At 38.4% G+C, this 16732-nt stretch overlaps 4 protein-coding genes across 5 annotated transcripts; 1 reads left to right on the forward strand and 3 right to left on the reverse strand.

Annotated features, from left to right (window-relative positions):
* Positions 1-1381: 1381 nt before the first annotated feature.
* Positions 1382-3202, reverse strand: zmat5 (zinc finger, matrin-type 5). Its single transcript, XM_072455474.1, has 6 exons — positions 3056-3202; positions 2580-2722; positions 2425-2487; positions 2272-2352; positions 1893-2001; positions 1382-1787 (listed from the first exon to the last, which is right to left on the reverse strand). Exons 2-6 carry the CDS (start codon positions 2704-2706, stop codon positions 1646-1648), a joined length of 522 nt encoding a protein of 173 aa, XP_072311575.1. The 5' UTR covers positions 2707-2722; positions 3056-3202; the 3' UTR covers positions 1382-1645.
* Positions 3203-3239: 37 nt separating this feature from the next.
* uqcr10 (ubiquinol-cytochrome c reductase, complex III subunit X) lies at positions 3240-3917 on the forward strand. Its single transcript, XM_072455473.1, has 2 exons — positions 3240-3423; positions 3610-3917. The coding sequence occupies exons 1-2, from the start codon at positions 3283-3285 to the stop codon at positions 3658-3660; spliced, it is 192 nt and encodes a 63-aa protein (XP_072311574.1). The 5' UTR covers positions 3240-3282; the 3' UTR covers positions 3661-3917.
* An 86-nt stretch (positions 3918-4003) lies between these two features.
* Positions 4004-6928, reverse strand: gal3st1b (galactose-3-O-sulfotransferase 1b). 2 transcript variants are annotated; one of them, XM_072455472.1, is made up of 3 exons: positions 6876-6928; positions 5609-5762; positions 4004-5495 (listed from the first exon to the last, which is right to left on the reverse strand). In XM_072455472.1, the coding sequence occupies exons 2-3, from the start codon at positions 5728-5730 to the stop codon at positions 4337-4339; spliced, it is 1281 nt and encodes a 426-aa protein (XP_072311573.1). In that variant the 5' UTR covers positions 5731-5762; positions 6876-6928; the 3' UTR covers positions 4004-4336. The 2 variants fall into 2 exon arrangements, with proteins under 2 accessions (XP_072311573.1, XP_072311572.1); XM_072455471.1 differs by lacking the exon at positions 6876-6928 and having other exon boundaries at positions 5609-6116.
* Positions 6929-8416: 1488 nt separating this feature from the next.
* prodha (proline dehydrogenase (oxidase) 1a) lies at positions 8417-13708 on the reverse strand. Its single transcript, XM_072455470.1, has 14 exons — positions 13360-13708; positions 13034-13242; positions 12221-12255; positions 11656-11805; positions 11520-11584; positions 11313-11429; positions 11146-11225; positions 10982-11063; positions 10777-10869; positions 10554-10700; positions 10283-10458; positions 10102-10200; positions 9943-10031; positions 8417-9339 (listed from the first exon to the last, which is right to left on the reverse strand). Exons 1-14 carry the CDS (start codon positions 13681-13683, stop codon positions 9149-9151), a joined length of 1857 nt encoding a protein of 618 aa, XP_072311571.1. The 5' UTR covers positions 13684-13708; the 3' UTR covers positions 8417-9148.
* Between the last annotated feature and the right edge of the window lie 3024 nt (positions 13709-16732).

Below are 16732 nucleotides of genomic sequence, written 5' to 3' on the forward strand. Positions count from 1 at the left end.
TATAATCACTTGCTTAATATTTTAAAAAGTTCTTATTTTAATACATATATATATATATATATATATATATATATATATATATATATATATATATTTATTTATTTATTTATTTATTTATTTTTGTAGCATTTTTTTTTAAATCAAATGTTTATCATTCTGGAAGGAAAGAGGGTATAACTCATTCTGGCAATAAAGTTAAATTTTACATCACACCTTGTAGCTCTATAATATATGTGGGTTATTATGTCAAATATTGTATTCAAATTAAATTATAAGCATATATAGTGTCCTGTGTGTCAGTATTTAAATTAGCAGATTTACATGCACATATTTTTACACCTGCTCTGCCTGAGGTTAGTTTGTCCTTAGTTCTGTGCCTTTGTTGTCTGTGATATTAGATGTTTGGTCCTATCAATCTTAGCTTTGTCATGTTTGCCCTTTTTTTCTCTTCATATTTTTTTCACTTAAATACCAGTATTAGTAGCACTTTCAGACCCTCTAATTCTGTGATCCATTCTTTACATGCAAATTAAAGCATTAATTATACACTAATGTAAGCTGTGTCTTGATGCATGTTCTGCAATAAAACCATTTAATCAACCTGTTTAGTCTGACTTAATATCAGCTGATCAGTGACTGTGTAACAATAACCTCAATTTAATAGTAACTGTCATTATACACAAACAGAAAATGTTGGGCTTTCTGCACTTTCAGGATGAGAGGTGTTGATAAGCTAGTCCCTTCGTAGCAGCAGCATGTAAAGCACCTCTGACGCTACACGGCAGTGAGCACAGGCCATTGAAAACACCAGTAGCTTAGTACTACAGACGGGCAAACTTCCTTATAGTTTAAAGACAGTGATCATCATTCTCCATAACTGTATTTGCTCAAGGGAAATGGTGAGGTGTAAAAATGAATACTGTAAAAATCTAGGACAATAAATCAAGTGACTGATACAATATACAAGAATTGTTTGCTTCTTTTAAGCAAAGAAGTCTTTCTTTAATTCATAAACAATTGTTACTACAAAACGTTTCACAGAAAAACATGGTAATATGAACAGACCGTTGAGATGTCAAACATCCCTTATATAAAATGTATTGTATTTCAACAAAAACAGTGTTTCCACCACCATTCAACAGAAGAAACAGAACTTAATTGTTGTAACTGCAAGAGATCAATCCTGATGTGGGTTTTTCCATGGCTGAAACCTTTACCAATATTATAGAACCCAGAGCAACCAAAAAACTAAACCATAAAACTCAATACAATAGATTTGGTTCTTTTCCCCAAGATTTATGATTTAAAATCAATACAATCTCAATTTGTGTCTATACAGTGCACGACTCTACACATTAAGGTATAATATATAGAAGATATATTATTTTTTGACATCCACAACCATGTTTATTACTAACCCATAATGGAGTAGAATAATCACATTTTATGCTGTGCTCTCTTCACACTTAAGTGTTAAAATTAAGATTTATATTTTACCTTTAAGCAGTTAGTCGGCCCAAACAAAATATCATCTTATGCTATATATTTAAAGCCGATAGTTGATGCATTAAAACCTGCAAATATAGGTCAATCTCTAATTTCATGATCATCATTCTTCCCAATTATCACTAATACAGAGTATCTTTCAACCCCATTCTGTGGTTGCACTGGCTTTCCATCCACCAGGAGGAGGAGGCTGGAGTGATGGTGGCAGGTCAGGAACGGTGAGGAGCTGCTGAGGTACAACGCTTTCTTCATGGTATTCTTTCACATCCGTTTTCAGGTCTCTGTGGGGTGAAACAATAAAGCAGAATTGTGAATTTTAAATGGACATGGTTGATTAGCAATGCAAAATGTGTCTCAATTATTAACAAATGACCATGCATGCATACTCTTTGCTATGAAGGGTGTTTTTCATTTTTTCCCTTCTGGAGAGCCAGTCTTCTATGCTTCGGTCAGCCAGAATTTTGTCCTCGAAATGCTCTTGGAGAGAATTTTCTCCTAAGGGAAAATAAATGTAACTCCTCTTAGACTTGATCCAACAGTGTAATGTAGGGTAAAAAAAATCAACCTTCAATAAAAAAAGGTGAATGAAAGGCTAAACTGGACCAGAAGATGACTCAAAACGTATTTTTAATAAAATGTGTCTGAGTGTACTGATTTAATAATAGGCATGTATTTTATTCAAGAAAATGCACAATCTTTTGAAGAGGCACAGAGTTTCAATTTAGAATGCATTCTTTGCAGAAAAAATCTCCCTAAGTTACCAACCTTCCACTTGCCGTTGAAGATAAAAAAGGTCTTCCTCTGACATGTGTGAGAATCGACAGTTTGGTCCAAAATCACAAATTCCTGCCAGATAAACATAAATTGAAGAAAGAAACATTATTACACTGAGGTTAAAATTAAGAGAATGGAGAATACCTTTTTGAAGAAACTTTCGACAAGGTTTTTTTGCTTGTTCTTCAAGGAGAATAGCTCTAGGGTCTGCAAACATTAAACAAAAAGTAAGCTGTGTGACCATCATTTTGTTTAATATTGTAAAATGTCAAGATAGTTGAATAGTTGTTTGGTCTTGCCTTTAAATATGTCAAACCAGGCCTTTTTGGCTCTGTGATGTTGAACACCATTCAGATGTTTCTTTCTGTTGTGCATATTGTCCTGGAAGGACCTCTCACAGTAGTCACAGTAATACCTCTTTCCCATGGCTTTATTTTCCAAACTGTGAAGTAAAACAGCATTTAGTTATTGTTTCTTTTGGTATTCATTATTATAACTTAGTTTAGCTTGAAAAAACATTAATGTTTGATTTGATGCACACTGACTAAATCCAAAAACAGCTGAATTTTTAAAGCATTCCATAGTGCCACCTTTTGATATACAATGTAACTACAGTTGCACTTGCAGTAGTGGCAAAACCAATTCAGAATGTACATGGGTTACGTTAGGATACAGACAAATAGAAAATATGATTAGACAGGGATTATATCAGTCTTGGGTGTAATCGAACCCAGCACGAAAACAAAGCAACAAATAAAGATAGGAATGAACTCACTACAACTGCTGATAGTAAAGCCAACCAGTTATTGTCCTCGCTTGCTTGATATTTCGTACATTTAAATGCAAAACTCGACACTAAATCTTAAATACCAAATCATTGCTGTTTGTTGGTTAACTTCAAAGCTCGTGTAATGTACGGAAAGCCAGAGGTTATTTGGCTTAAAGGCGGATGTATATCTATACTACTTCCGCTTCTGCGCAGTGCGCTACTCCTCCGCCAACATGTCGCTGACCAAGTCCGCCTACAATTTGCTCTTCAGGAGAACTTCTTCTTTTGCTATAACCATTATGGTTGGGGCTGTTTTTTTTGAACGATTTTTTGACCAAGGCGGGGATTTTGTATTTGACTCGATGAATCGTGGGGTAAATACAACAACACTTGTATTTATGGTCGTTTTGTTCTGACCTTGTCAAGAGGGCGATAGCAAGTTGATGCTAATGTTAGCCAAATACGCAATTTTACCGATCAACTAGAACTTCTGTCATGCATGTTGTATTGCATCTTTATGTTGACCAGTTTAGCTAATGCTGTTTTGTTTGTTTTTACAGAAACTTTGGAAACATATAAAACATAACTATGAGAACAAAGATGAAGAATAGGACGCTGCGGCTCGGGTTATCTGGGGCCAAACAAAATCAATGTCATCCCACTTCATCCTCCATGGACCTCACCTGGATCAGATAAATTAGACTGTTGTGTCTCATGCCCAGGCAGCCTCCTGTCTCCAGACATCCAGTGGAAGATGGCGAAGAACACCATACTACCACAGCGGCTTTGTTCTGTCACTGTTCATGTGATTCAAGCTTCTCATTCTTCTCTTTGTAAAATACTAAATTAAATGTGAATGTCTTATGAATCCATATGTTTTTTTCTGGCTTAACAATACACATCATGTCAGTGTTTTTTTTTGGAGTCAAGGAAATGGGTTACAAAAGGGTTAAAACAATTAATTTATTACGGAGCTTTAAATGTAATGGGGCATGAATGCATAATATTAGCACATTTGATACAACTTCTAGAAAATATTAATAAAGATAAATGTAGCTGGGTATATAGTGTCCCATTTTTGTCTTTAAATCAGTGCATTCGTTTTTGAGCTAACATAACAGGCTGAATTGGTTGCAGAGTAGAGGTGCATTTTGAAATGTTACATAGACCACATACAAAATATATACCTTACGGTTTTTAGGAGAGTAAACAATGTACTCTGTATACACAACACAATATATGTTCTTCTGTAGCACTTCTTTAACACTTTTGTTCCCCTTAATATGATTATGTAGAATTGAATAAATCTTTTAGCCAACCCCAAAGTCCAGTAAGCCACAGGTTTACACCCAGGTCAGCTAAGTACTGAATCTCTGGTGTAACCATCTTCCGACAGATGTTCTTGTATTTGGGCTCAATCTCTTTTTTCGTGTTGTAACCAAGGATAAATGACTCTCCAATTGGCTGCCATGGCTGGAAATGCCTGTCCTTAATGTTGTGGGCTTCCACAGCCTGACCCCCCTCAATACATATGGACTTCATTTCTTCAGTTCTCCTCCCCAACTCCTTCACATCCTCTTTCACTCTTTCTATGCCATATTTCTCAACCTTGTTCCAGAATGTATTATTAAAATGCTGATACAGTTCCCAATCAATGGCATTCCACTTTTGAGCTTTAGCTCTCAGTTGTGGTGTCAGTCGAGAAACAGATGAGCTCCTGCGGACGTTGAGTTTGAAGTACAACACATCTTCCATTGTCCAGCAAAGCAGCTCCTTCAGCAGAATGAGGGACTCATCAAAGTACTCAGCCAGGAGGACCAGGTGAAAACGCTTTGACAAGCTTGCAATGGCATCTGTTACGAGAGGGTCATCAACTGCAAGGTTGTTATCAAATCCAAAGTCAAAAAACAGGAGATTTTTAAGATAGAATGAGTTAAATGCTTCTTTGTTGTAAAACGCCTGGGGATTGTTTAGAAAATCAGCCAGTTTATTTGCATTTGTGAGCTTCCATGTGAGTGGCACTGCACTGTGGTAGTAGTGAAAGGACGATTCAAACAGGTCCACTGGGTCTCTGAGGATAGTAATGTACACTGCATCTGGAGGTAGGAGCTTAGCCAATTCACTGTGGTCAAAACGCATGTGGTTACACACAATATTGAAACAATCTCCAGGTTTGTAATCCTTAACTTGGGAACACGTGAAAGGGGATGGGTAGAAGAAGTCATTGCGTCCGTCAGGAAAAGCAAATCGAAGTTTATGTTTCTCGCCAAATCGGAAGAGAATGTTGAGGATCGTACTGCTGGCTGTTTTATGAGTCTTCATGAACATGATGTTCATTTTAGGTGAGCACTTGTTCTTATTTGATTCAGAGTTTTGAAAAGATGTGGTCACATTGTGCACCCCTTGTATGGACATGCTGAGAGGACAAGTCTGTTCTTCAGAATCTCTTTGGTAAGAAAAAAAACATTTAGTATACATTAATATAACTCATTTATTTTTAACACTATTATTTTTTTATTTGTGAACAATAAACAAATAATGACCTTATATAATACTTACACATTCTTTAGTTGAGGTTTGCCTGAGTAGTAGTAGAGCAAAACCATGATGTTTGTCAACAAAATCCACAGTATTGAGCGTCGTTTTATAAGCGAACACTTTCTTCTCTTAATGCCGAACATCACTTGGGGCTCCAGAAAGGCACAAAGTAAACCTGCATTGAAGTGAGCCAAATTAGTTTGCACCACTGCACAATGGCATCCTAAACAAATATATGCTTGCAGCATCAGTTAATCCCTAAATCTATATGGTTCACAAAATACCTTAAACAAAACATACACCTGGAGTTGTTTGCTGATAATATGCTCTGCCACCTGGGCCTCCACCCTGGGAGACAAATGTGCTGTAGTCTACATATGTTGACACTCTAAACATGTCAACATGGTTCTCATGCCCTTCCTATGGGCTATCAAAAGACCTGTGTCAGTGTTTATGAACAACCACGTTATCTGATCCTGCAAAAACACAAGAGGAAAAGTATGAATGGTGCTTCTCTGAAGTCTGTAGAACTGACCGCTTTGATTGTATGAAATTAACTTTTTAAATTATTATTATCTTATTGGAGTCAAGTGTAAATAAATAAAAAATAATAATGATAATAATAATAAAAAAGACCCATCAAAAGAGTAAACAATACACTTAATAATACTTAATTGAATAGCCACAACTGGAGACAAGAGTAATTTCAATGGAGAAATTAGCCTCAGAATATCATGAAATGTGAAATTTTGACATGCTAGAAAACATCAACATATGTGCTATAAAACATCAACATATGTGCTATAAAACAACAACATATGTGTAATAAAACAACATATGTATTTGAATTTTTTGTGGTTATAATTATTTTTCGTAAAGATGAAATGCAATTCTGAAGTTAGAAAGTAGTAAACATTTAAATACAACGTTCTACGGATGTATTAAAAGTATTGAGTATTGACATTTGTACACCAGGAAAAAAAAAAGAGTAGTTTATTTTTTGTTGGTAATAGATAAAGTTTTGATCTGCTGTCAGGTAATTATTGAAAATGCACAATGGACTGCATCATTTTGCCTCCATCGCTTCCAATCAAGATTTTCAATTTTTTTAAACTTTGTGATGACACGATGATAGCATTTTAAAAGGTCGATATTGGTCTATAAGAAAGAAAAACAATGCTCAGAGAGTGGCGCACGTTTGGGCTTCATATCAACAAGTTTCTGAAATGAAGATACATTTTCAAATCATATTTTAACATCAGTAGATAAGGTAAATCTTAATTCTCACCTGGATTCCCAGAGGAGCAGAGGCCAAGTGTCGCTGAGAGGCAGTTTGTTTCTCCAAATGACAACGGAAAGTCTGGTTGAGGCAGTCTTTAAAGGCCTCACACCCACAAAGGTGGGGAAGCAGGCGTGTGATCATGTCCCGAGACACCTTTCACATTCTCCAAGGGGAATGTTGCACCTGTCGGATCATATACTGTCTGCATTTTACACATGATTATACGGAATAGTGGTGCCGCAATAGTTATACATAGATTCTGACTAAGTAGACCCACACATAGACTAGTCTTGTTAATGTGTGTTTTAAAGGAGACATAATACGCCATTTTTCAAGTACCAAGTACGTATTGAACTATAACATTAGAAAATTCACATTTTAAATGTTGTTCATTGTAACCGTCAATATTGATCTAAAACAGCTCTCTTCATAGTGGCATTTCATCAAACAGCAGCTTGTCGGTTGATTTAATTTTTGTGGTTACGTGTCATTTTAAAACCCTAACATGTACTTTAATTCTTAATTTTTCAAATAATTAAGTAAGTTTAGGGATGTGGGCTGGGCTAGGGCGTTGGTGAAAACAGGAATTTTCAAAGCACTCAAGATTCAATGGCAGGACAATACAGGATTATTAACATGAATGACTCAATTAAAAGACAACTTTGAGTAAAAAATACTTTTAAAAAGCTCATTAAAATTGATTTAACATAATATGCCCCTTTTACGCCTAGGACAAAATTATACCTCAACATATAACCCAACCAAATACTTAAAGTTGGGTAACTACACTTTAGCCTACGTGAGATGACAATGTTTTGAGGATGAGCACACCAGGGGCCAATTTACACAGATGGGTTGGACCTGCTGCTCTCAGCCTCGAAGGGGCACACAGAGCGCTTCACACTCTGTTGAACTCTTGAATCAGCCAGGCTTATCTAACCAAGGCATGTAATGTCAAATGAGCCTACATAAGCCAAGAAAGACAACATCAGAAGGAGAACTAATGAAGTTGAAGTAATGAACCCAGCTAAAACCAATTCTTTCAAATAAATATTTGACACAGCATATTGACTTTTAGGTCAGATGCCCCTCCTGACAAACCTCATCATCTGAACTTGAGATCAATACAATAGCCTTCATATTCTTTTTGACTTGTAAAGTTATTCATATTTTAAATAAATATGTTTCTCAATCTGTTATCCGAATCAAATCTAAGATACCGTATCTAAGATATCGCCTCTAAGAGGCGACATGTTTTGAACCCTCTAATAATAGCAAACAGAATCACACCCTTTTCCTTGTGAGCACTGGTTTTCTTGGAAGGCCAAAAATAGGGAATCACATATTGTGCTTCTGGAGTGCACACATTGTTGCTATGGGGCCACAGTGTGCTGACACACACCAGCAAAAAAAAAAAACACATTTGTGCCTCAGGACACAGCCCTAACAAGCTGTACGTGAGAAGGTGTGAACAGAATAACAATGTTATATCTGATATGACATTGTTATTTGGCTCTGTTTTAGAGTTGTAATAGAAAACATGCAACTTATTTTTACAAGTATGTTTATTAGTTCCAAATAATGCACAATAAAAAAATAGCAATAAAAAGGACCAAACAACATGCAATCATCTCCTGTAAGGAGGGCATCAATAATACAGTCGCTACTCATTTGCAGATAAATATAAGACAATATGGTTTACAGCTACTTTTAAAAGTAGATTGTGACAGCATTGGGTCAATTAAATTACATTTTACATACAAATGTGCCACCTAAACAGCCATTTACAGACCAGCAAATTTGGTCAGACTGAACAGAAAAAAAAATAAAACTGATACAAAGCATTCAGTCATCATTCATCTTCTACCAACGTCGCGGGTGACTGGAGTCTATCCCAGTGACTTTGGGCCTTAGGCGGGGTACACCCTGGACATGGGCTGGCTCATCACAGGGTTAACACAGAGACATAGACACACACAAACATTCACTCCACATTCATTCACAAGGGGAAATTTAGAGTTGACAATTTCCCTGACACGTGTGTTTGGACTGTGGACTGTGGAGAAAGCTAGCGAGATCCTGTGATGCTGGTCAGGCCCGGGAATCGAACCCAGGATCTCCTTATTGGGAGGCTCCGCCACTGTGCACCCCTAAACCATTAAAGTATGAGGGGTCTTGTAAATTTAAAATTGAAACTGTAGTAACTACACCACTTCCTCCATGTGTAGAATTAAAGTCACGACAATGGAATGATAGGTGTTCAGGGCTGTGAATGTTACTCAGTACACAGGTGTGTAGAGAATTTGTCCATTGAGCAATCTGCGCTTGAGCTCCTTCCAAAGCAGGCTGCGTTCTCTTTGGGAGCCCTTCATGAAGCCACGGTTCTCCTGGGCACGTCGAGACAGATAGGGTATTACCTCATTCACTGGGCCGTACGGAACATACTTGTAAACCGGGAAACCAGCCTGACCTGTATTCACATCAACAATAAAAGCCTTAAGTATTCAATATTTTCTGTACCATTTGTGAGAATCTCAGCAGTATGAAGTGAAGGTACTTAATCATACTTAGTTGTTACTAAAATTAGAATGCACAGATTATGAATGAACTTTTTAAAGCATCAGCAGAAAGACATCTGTTGTACTGTTTGTTCCTGTTTGGTGATAATAAAATATATATATATATATATATATATATATTCATAATACTTTTTTGTATCATGTAAAAAAAATGAAGTAGAGGTAGTTCTACCACCACTGGTAAAAGAGATCAGGACATTTAATACATAAACAAATATTGAGCAAAAAAAAATCTATTGAAGTATGTGTTACTAACTACTGCTCTCTGCTGACGTCATACGGTCACAACTTTAGTTTTGTTTGCTCCTGACAAGATAAAATTTGATGTAACTGCCAAAGGGCAGTAGTCTTGCACTGTGCTTAAAAGTTGACAAATTTAAGATCCCACGTCAATGGGCCCCAATGAGACAAACATGTCATACAATTGTGACGCAAGAGGTCGTGATTACACAACCCCATGTTTACTTTAAATAACCACGCTGAGCACCACATACCTAGAGGGAAGCTGATCTGGTCACACATGCCGAGCAGCTGTCCAAAGTAAACTTTATTTTCAGTGGGTGAAAGGGCCATTTCATTCATCCTAAGAGTGTAAAGAAAATTGTATTTTTTTACATACAATTACTTAAATTAGACTGAAAGAAGTTACTTACTTTTCTAAAGTGAATTTAATAGTGTCCTCATTGTGGGTTGCAACCATGACATTGGCTTTTCTGTTGTGTTCAATTTCTTCGAGCACATAATCCAAACACCTACAAAAACAAACGACATGACTTATACTGTCGTCAGATCTGCTTTAATTCAAAAATATGTAGAGACAAAATAAAAACATGCCTGTGGTACATTCTGTTTGTTGACTCATAGTCTGGGTTTATAGGGTCTTCATAACCTATCTCCTCGGCCCTGCTTCTCTCTTGATACATATAAGCTCCACGGACAAGTTTGGCTCCAAAGTACCATCCTTCTCTGCGTGACAACTCAACATCCATAGTGACATTATCATACGCTTCCTTTTTAAAAAGAAAAGAGAGGACAGGAAGTAGTAGTTATAGAGTCATATCCTAGACTTATCATGGCCTTATCAAGATCACGGCTGTGTTCTGACCTTAAGGTAACACTGGTAGGTGTTGAATATAATTGGTTTCTCTCTGTTGAACTTTCTCTGCATTTCCAAAGTCAAACGGCTGATTGCTGGCTGAAAATATGTCTGCTCTGCATCCACCATGAGCCGGACTCCATTTTCCACAGCGTGCTAGACAGCGTGCAAATTTTATCTTAGAGAATATGCAGCTGCCTATTGTTTCCCGAGGTGTGAATGCAATGCTTACCTTGGCTAAAACATCCACTCTCTGCAGCATCCTTTTCATCTGCTGCTCCTCTTCTGCAGTAAACATGTTCAACAAAGGCTCAAGATGGCCGGTCTGTTTGCATACACATATTTTATTTTGCATGATTTAAAAAAAACCTTGAAGCTACTTTTACCTTTAGTAGCAGTGCATAATTTTGAATGATAAAATAGTAACATTGACTAACCGTGAGGTTTGGCACCATAAGAAGGTTGGAGATTTTTGTAGTGTCGTTAATCAAACTGTTCCAATCTAGAAGATCAATTGCTCTGAAAACATAAATAGCACATCCAAATAGCAAATTAGTAACACTTTAGTTACGCTTTTTGTTGTTTTACAAAGACTTTTTACCCTGAGCGGCCCAGTCTCTCTCCAGTGAACCAAGTCTCTATTTCATCTTTTGCTCCAACCCCCATCTCAGCCAAACTCTCCTAAAATAAAAAAGCAATTATATACTTTGTTTCAAGCAGTAACAATACAAAAATGTTGTATGCAATGTGAACAATTTAAATACAGACCTTCAGCTGTTCGAGTTCTAGTTTTTGATCCAGAACAGTCATTTCAGATTTGCCCTGACGTTCTGCAAGGAGGTTAAAAAACCGTCGCCATTTAACTAGTACTTCCGAAAACTGGAGCTATTCCAAGTAAATAGAAACATGTTACAATGCGTCACTATGAGCTAATGTTTAATTTTTAAGAATGAAATTTGCAAATCTTTAACCTACAAGGAACTGTGGCCGTCCAAGTGCTGTCATTTTGATAGCTGAAAACCCATCAGCAGAAGCTCCTCCTAGAATTAAAAATTAAAATAAACTTCTTTCTTGTTTAACAGCAAAACCGTGTTGTTGTTACAAGGCTCACCAGATGCTCTGATACAGTTTATGAAGGTCTCCATTTGTTTGTCACACTTTGCCTCATCTGCATAGAAGTAAGTGCGAGCACTTATGACTCCTCCACGTCTGTCTCCAAACTGTCGATGAGCTTTGAATTTCTTTTCTCGAAGTCCATCATCTAAAGAATAGGAGAGCACATTTCCTGAATGGCACAGTCTAAGTATCTACTAAAGAGATGGTAAAGAGCTCAACACTTCCTGTTTATAGCTGTAATCTGCAGCTCAATGTATTACTTAAAAGTGTAAAAAAAAAAAGAAATTCTTTCAACTAAATCTACAAGTGGGATCCATATTAAGTTATGTATGGAAATGAAGAACATATGGAAAATACATAAGTAGTACACATGTAATACAATCTCTTGTGCAGAGGACATTTTCAGCATCACAAAATCCAGATAGAACCAGTCCCAGCCTTTGCAGACGCACAGCACACCTCCGCACACTCATATTACATCCACACCACTAACCAACTCCCAATGTTAAGTAGAAGCAGAGACCACCGACCACCGAGTTCAACGATTGTGGATTACAAACCTGGACTTTCTTTTTCTGCTTCAGAAACACACGCGCTGCAAAAGATAAAACGAAATAAAATACATATATATATATAAAAAGAAACACAAAACATAGAATAATTGAATGGCAGATAACAAGAGAGAAAAATCCTTGAATCAATGGCTATGTTTATATCAAGTTAGTGTTGTGAATCCTGCTCAAACACACTCCTCATTTGAGCGTTACATAACACCGTCTGCCAGTGCCATGCATGGTAAGTTATTCCTGAGGCCTGGCAGTCTGTTGACGTTGTACTTCTCCCACCATTCAGCCTATTAGACAAGAGGGGTCTGTCCTCACGCACCAATAGTCAGGCTCTGGACAGCTCTGAGTGGAAAACACATGTGGTTTTGATTTCTCCTCACATTAGAACCGTGCAGTCGAATAGGGAACTCTAGGGATATGCAAACATTAATAATTTGCTCTGTCGTAGTGATATTTGCACAACATACGTGTTTGTTTGAGGTTGTAGGGCGTGTGCCAGCGGCGTTTGTGAATGATTTAAGGGAGACTGGTTAAACAGACTAAGGAGTACAGTACATGTTTATATACTGTTTCTTTTCTTACAGAATAAATCATTGACATATTGATACCGACAGATTATCCCTGACATTTTTCATCATGTGTGTACAGTTTGTGGTCAGCGTGTGCTCTGCTCCACAGTCTTGTGAGCTGCACCTGATACACCCCAAAGGTCACAGCATGCGGTGCCAGACAAACAAAGTCAGGTGTTTGATGTGTCATGTGACTAATACGCACTTTTAATCCTTTGACTGAGCATGTTCTACTCACTCCATTTCCTTCTCCACGGCCTCCTCTTGTGTCAGGTCCTCTTCCACACTGTAGTCCAGAACGGCTCCAACACCAAACGCTTCATTCTTATGGACCAGCGGCTTGATCGAGTTGTGATCTTCACCGGCCACAAACTGTCCGTAAAACGTCATCTTCATCATCATCTCAAACAGCCTCTGGCCAAGCACCTTTCTACTTAGATCGATCAACTGAAACACAATCAAATACAAGGACATATAACACACACACACACACACAGCCGGTGCAGATTCACAACTTCACTGTGCAGAATGATTGAACTTTTAAACTATATAACGCGCGCGCACCTCTTTATTCTTCTCAACGAGGACGTCAATCGTGCAGAGCTTGAACACCAGCAGACTCCGCAGCAGCTCCACGCTGTTCTTGCTTTTGTACGCTTCCTCCGTGTTGTCGAAGTCAATCTTGATCTGACGCGTCGGTTGTTTGGCGGAACTTTTCCTCTGGATGATCAAGTCGACCGCTTCAGCCTCGATCACGGCGCATCCGCCCGTCTCCTTCTCCTCCTTGGGCTTGGTGGATGCCACAGTGGATCGATAATTGCCCGGTGTAACGCGCACTTTGCTGACATTGCCCCGAAATAAAGCGGATAAGAACTTGGTGTACGACATGGCTGGATATGGCTCAAAGCCTCCGTTGAGTCTATGTGGACGGAACTGTGCGCCGCTGTGAGTCTTAAAGGCGAGGGGTTGGCTTTGGCAGGGCCGGCCCAAGCCTTCAGGGGGCCCTAAGCGAAAACATTTTTGGGGGCCCCTCACCACGTCATCAGAATCAGTTTTATTGCCATTGTCAGTAAACAATTCACATATGGGAACTTTCTTCAACGCAAACAAAGCGCACCAAAACTCCAGGGCATCTGTTTGACAGTTAGTTTATTCTCAACACCTCACAAGCTCAAATGTTGCTAACTTAAATCCCACAATGCAACTTGGTATTCCGCTGACATCACCTCTACTCCCTGTACAAATAACACACGTCCCAGATATGTTTTTGGGCGTATTTGTGGGCGTTAAGGGTCAACAGCCACATTAGCACATTAGTTTAAATTAATGAACAGGGGGGGTCTGGGGGCCCTCCCCCAGAGATTTTCAGATCTTTTTTGGGTCTTCTGGTGCATTTTAATGTGGTCCAGCCGGCTAAAGTAAGAGTAAAATGTTGAGGTTGTAATGCTATAAAATGATGATGTGATGAAACTGTGCCAGGAGAAAGTGACTAAACCCAGTTATTAATACATTATGGTACTTAATTACTCAATACAATATTGGCTATGAAAAATAATTATGGTCAAATTGATTCATTTTAACTGAAAATGTAAAAGTAATAGTTATCCTTACTAATTTATCTTTTACAGCTCCCAACTGTTCCTGCTTGCCAAAGTGACAAAACAAGTTATATTAAATTAAACAAATGGCATAAGCATTGCTTGATAAACAATTAACACTGATAAAACAGTGCAAACATGTTATTCCCAGAGAATGAACAGAACTAGAAGTGAAGGTCCAAACCTAGCTGTAGTGAAGAGACTGCATTTCTGCAACTTTGCCACTTTTGTAAAAAAATATATAGTATTATTCTATAACAGACGTAATCATAATATGTCTGGTTATTTTTCACTATCAATTTATTATAATTTATAACAAATAGTCTAATGATGCTTTTTAAATAAATTGTAATGTTTTGTTGCTCTATTAAAAGTTAATTACAATATACAATATCAGAACATCACACACTGGACTCCTGCATGAAACAATGCTGCGATGTGATTGGCTGAAGGACCTGACATACATAAACCTTTACGTTCCTCTCATTGCACTTTAAGAAGTCAAAGTAAAACAGACATCATGAGTCACGATTGATCTCACACATGGTGATATGAGAGAGAGGGACGTAAACTCAAACCGCTCATCTCTGACTGAGGCTGCACAGGGGCCCGGGACAGGGGCCCAGGACAGGGCCGCACACTGTTCACTCCAAAGTTTCACGTCAAAGGTTCTGGACGAGACGGCGCTCGTCCGGACCGGATCTCCGCCTCTTAGTGACCTGGGGCATAGACGCCGCCTCACCGGCCTCACCTGCAGCTAACACTACCGGGCTGGTGTAAATGTTAAGCTTATTATCTTTCATTCAGACACATATTGTGCGCGGGGCAGAGCTCTCTTCGCCTCCAGCCTGAGCGAACTAACGTGACAGACTCGTGTTGTTTCAAACAGCAGCATTAACCGTCTCTTTGTAAGAGAAGTTCAATACCTGGAGAGTGTTGTTGAGTTTGCAGTTTCTTTACATCGTCAAGAAGTTTATTCTTTCGTTTTTCGGCATCGGGGGGATATATTCCTCTGGACATGAGGACCACGCAGGGACCATGTTGTGTTGTGTTTATGTTTTGCTCTCGTTCTGCTCGCGCACAATGAAGTTGCCCAATCAGCGCAGGTTTGGTGTCTTGGTTGCCAGATTGTCATTACAAATAAATGCGGTTTGTGCGTTATATGTTACCGCTGTGTGCGCTGCCGCGCCAGCAGCGCTACTACACTAGTGGCGCACGCTGCGCTTGCACTTCGCATAAGACGGGTTGCCAGATTGGGGGCCCTATTAACGCCTCGGGGCCCTACACGGCTGCTTAGTTCGCTTATAGGCTGGGCCGGCCCTGGGCTTTGGTGAGCGTTACGTCACAAAGTGAAGCTACTGTATCCTCAGTGTAGCCCATGACGACCATCGGTGTCTCTCTTGTGCGTCACGGGCCAGACAGAAAGATCATCAAATATCGAGATATTATCATAAGCCCCAACTTAGACTATTAGACTTGAAATTACGCATGGAATAGAGGTTCATATAAAAATCTATAAAAACGCTTATAATAGAACAATTCAAATAAATTATATAAAGTTAACAATCTGGATGAACTCCTCACTAGTCAGAAACTCTTAGTTATGTATTTATGTTTTGTCTCTCTTTGCTATTGTGATTCTTTTAATTTATTTGCCAGAAGAAGGAAAAAGACGAAGAAAAATGTTCTATTCTGCTGTTAAAGTCGTTAAAAACAGGGGGAATCCGAACCAACGCAAACAGGAGTTGAGAAAGTAAAATCTGATCCGAGATTCAAGTTTGAGGAGAAGAGGCGTTTCCTCGCGTCCATGAACATGAATATGGGGGATATAACTGGGGAGGATTTAGATGGCACTGCACAGGAGGGACAGTTCACACAGTCACAGGAGATACGGGTGTAAAATACATGTTTTAAGCTGTTAAGATAGAAACTTAAACTTTATTGGAAGTAAAAGTAAGATGAGTCTCTTGGGGTCTATGAGATAGTAATCCTCATCAGTTGATGAAGAAAAGGTTAAAAAGTCTAAAGTCTAAAGTTCTGATAATTTTTCTGACCAGAAAAAGCAAGTATAGGCTGAAGAAATAAGTCATAAAATAAGGGAGCGTTTTCAAGGAAATATGATTTTCAAGGAAATCTGATTTTTCCCCATGTGGGACAATAAAGGAATATCTTATCTTATCTTATTACGATGGACCAGAAAATGTTCCTTTCTCAAGAGGGCATTGGATAAGACAAAACGTACTGCCCCTGGAATTGATCAAATTTCTTACTGTAGGATAAATCATTTAAGTGAAGACTGTTTGAACTATTATGTGTGGCATGAAGGGATTCCAGCAAAC

The sequence above is a fragment of the Eucyclogobius newberryi genome, unplaced genomic scaffold (genome assembly GCF_026437365.1).
Source record: "Eucyclogobius newberryi isolate DKJ021-1_F unplaced genomic scaffold, fEucNew1.0.hap1 SCAF_2, whole genome shotgun sequence".
NCBI lineage: Eukaryota > Metazoa > Chordata > Actinopteri > Gobiiformes > Gobiidae > Eucyclogobius > Eucyclogobius newberryi.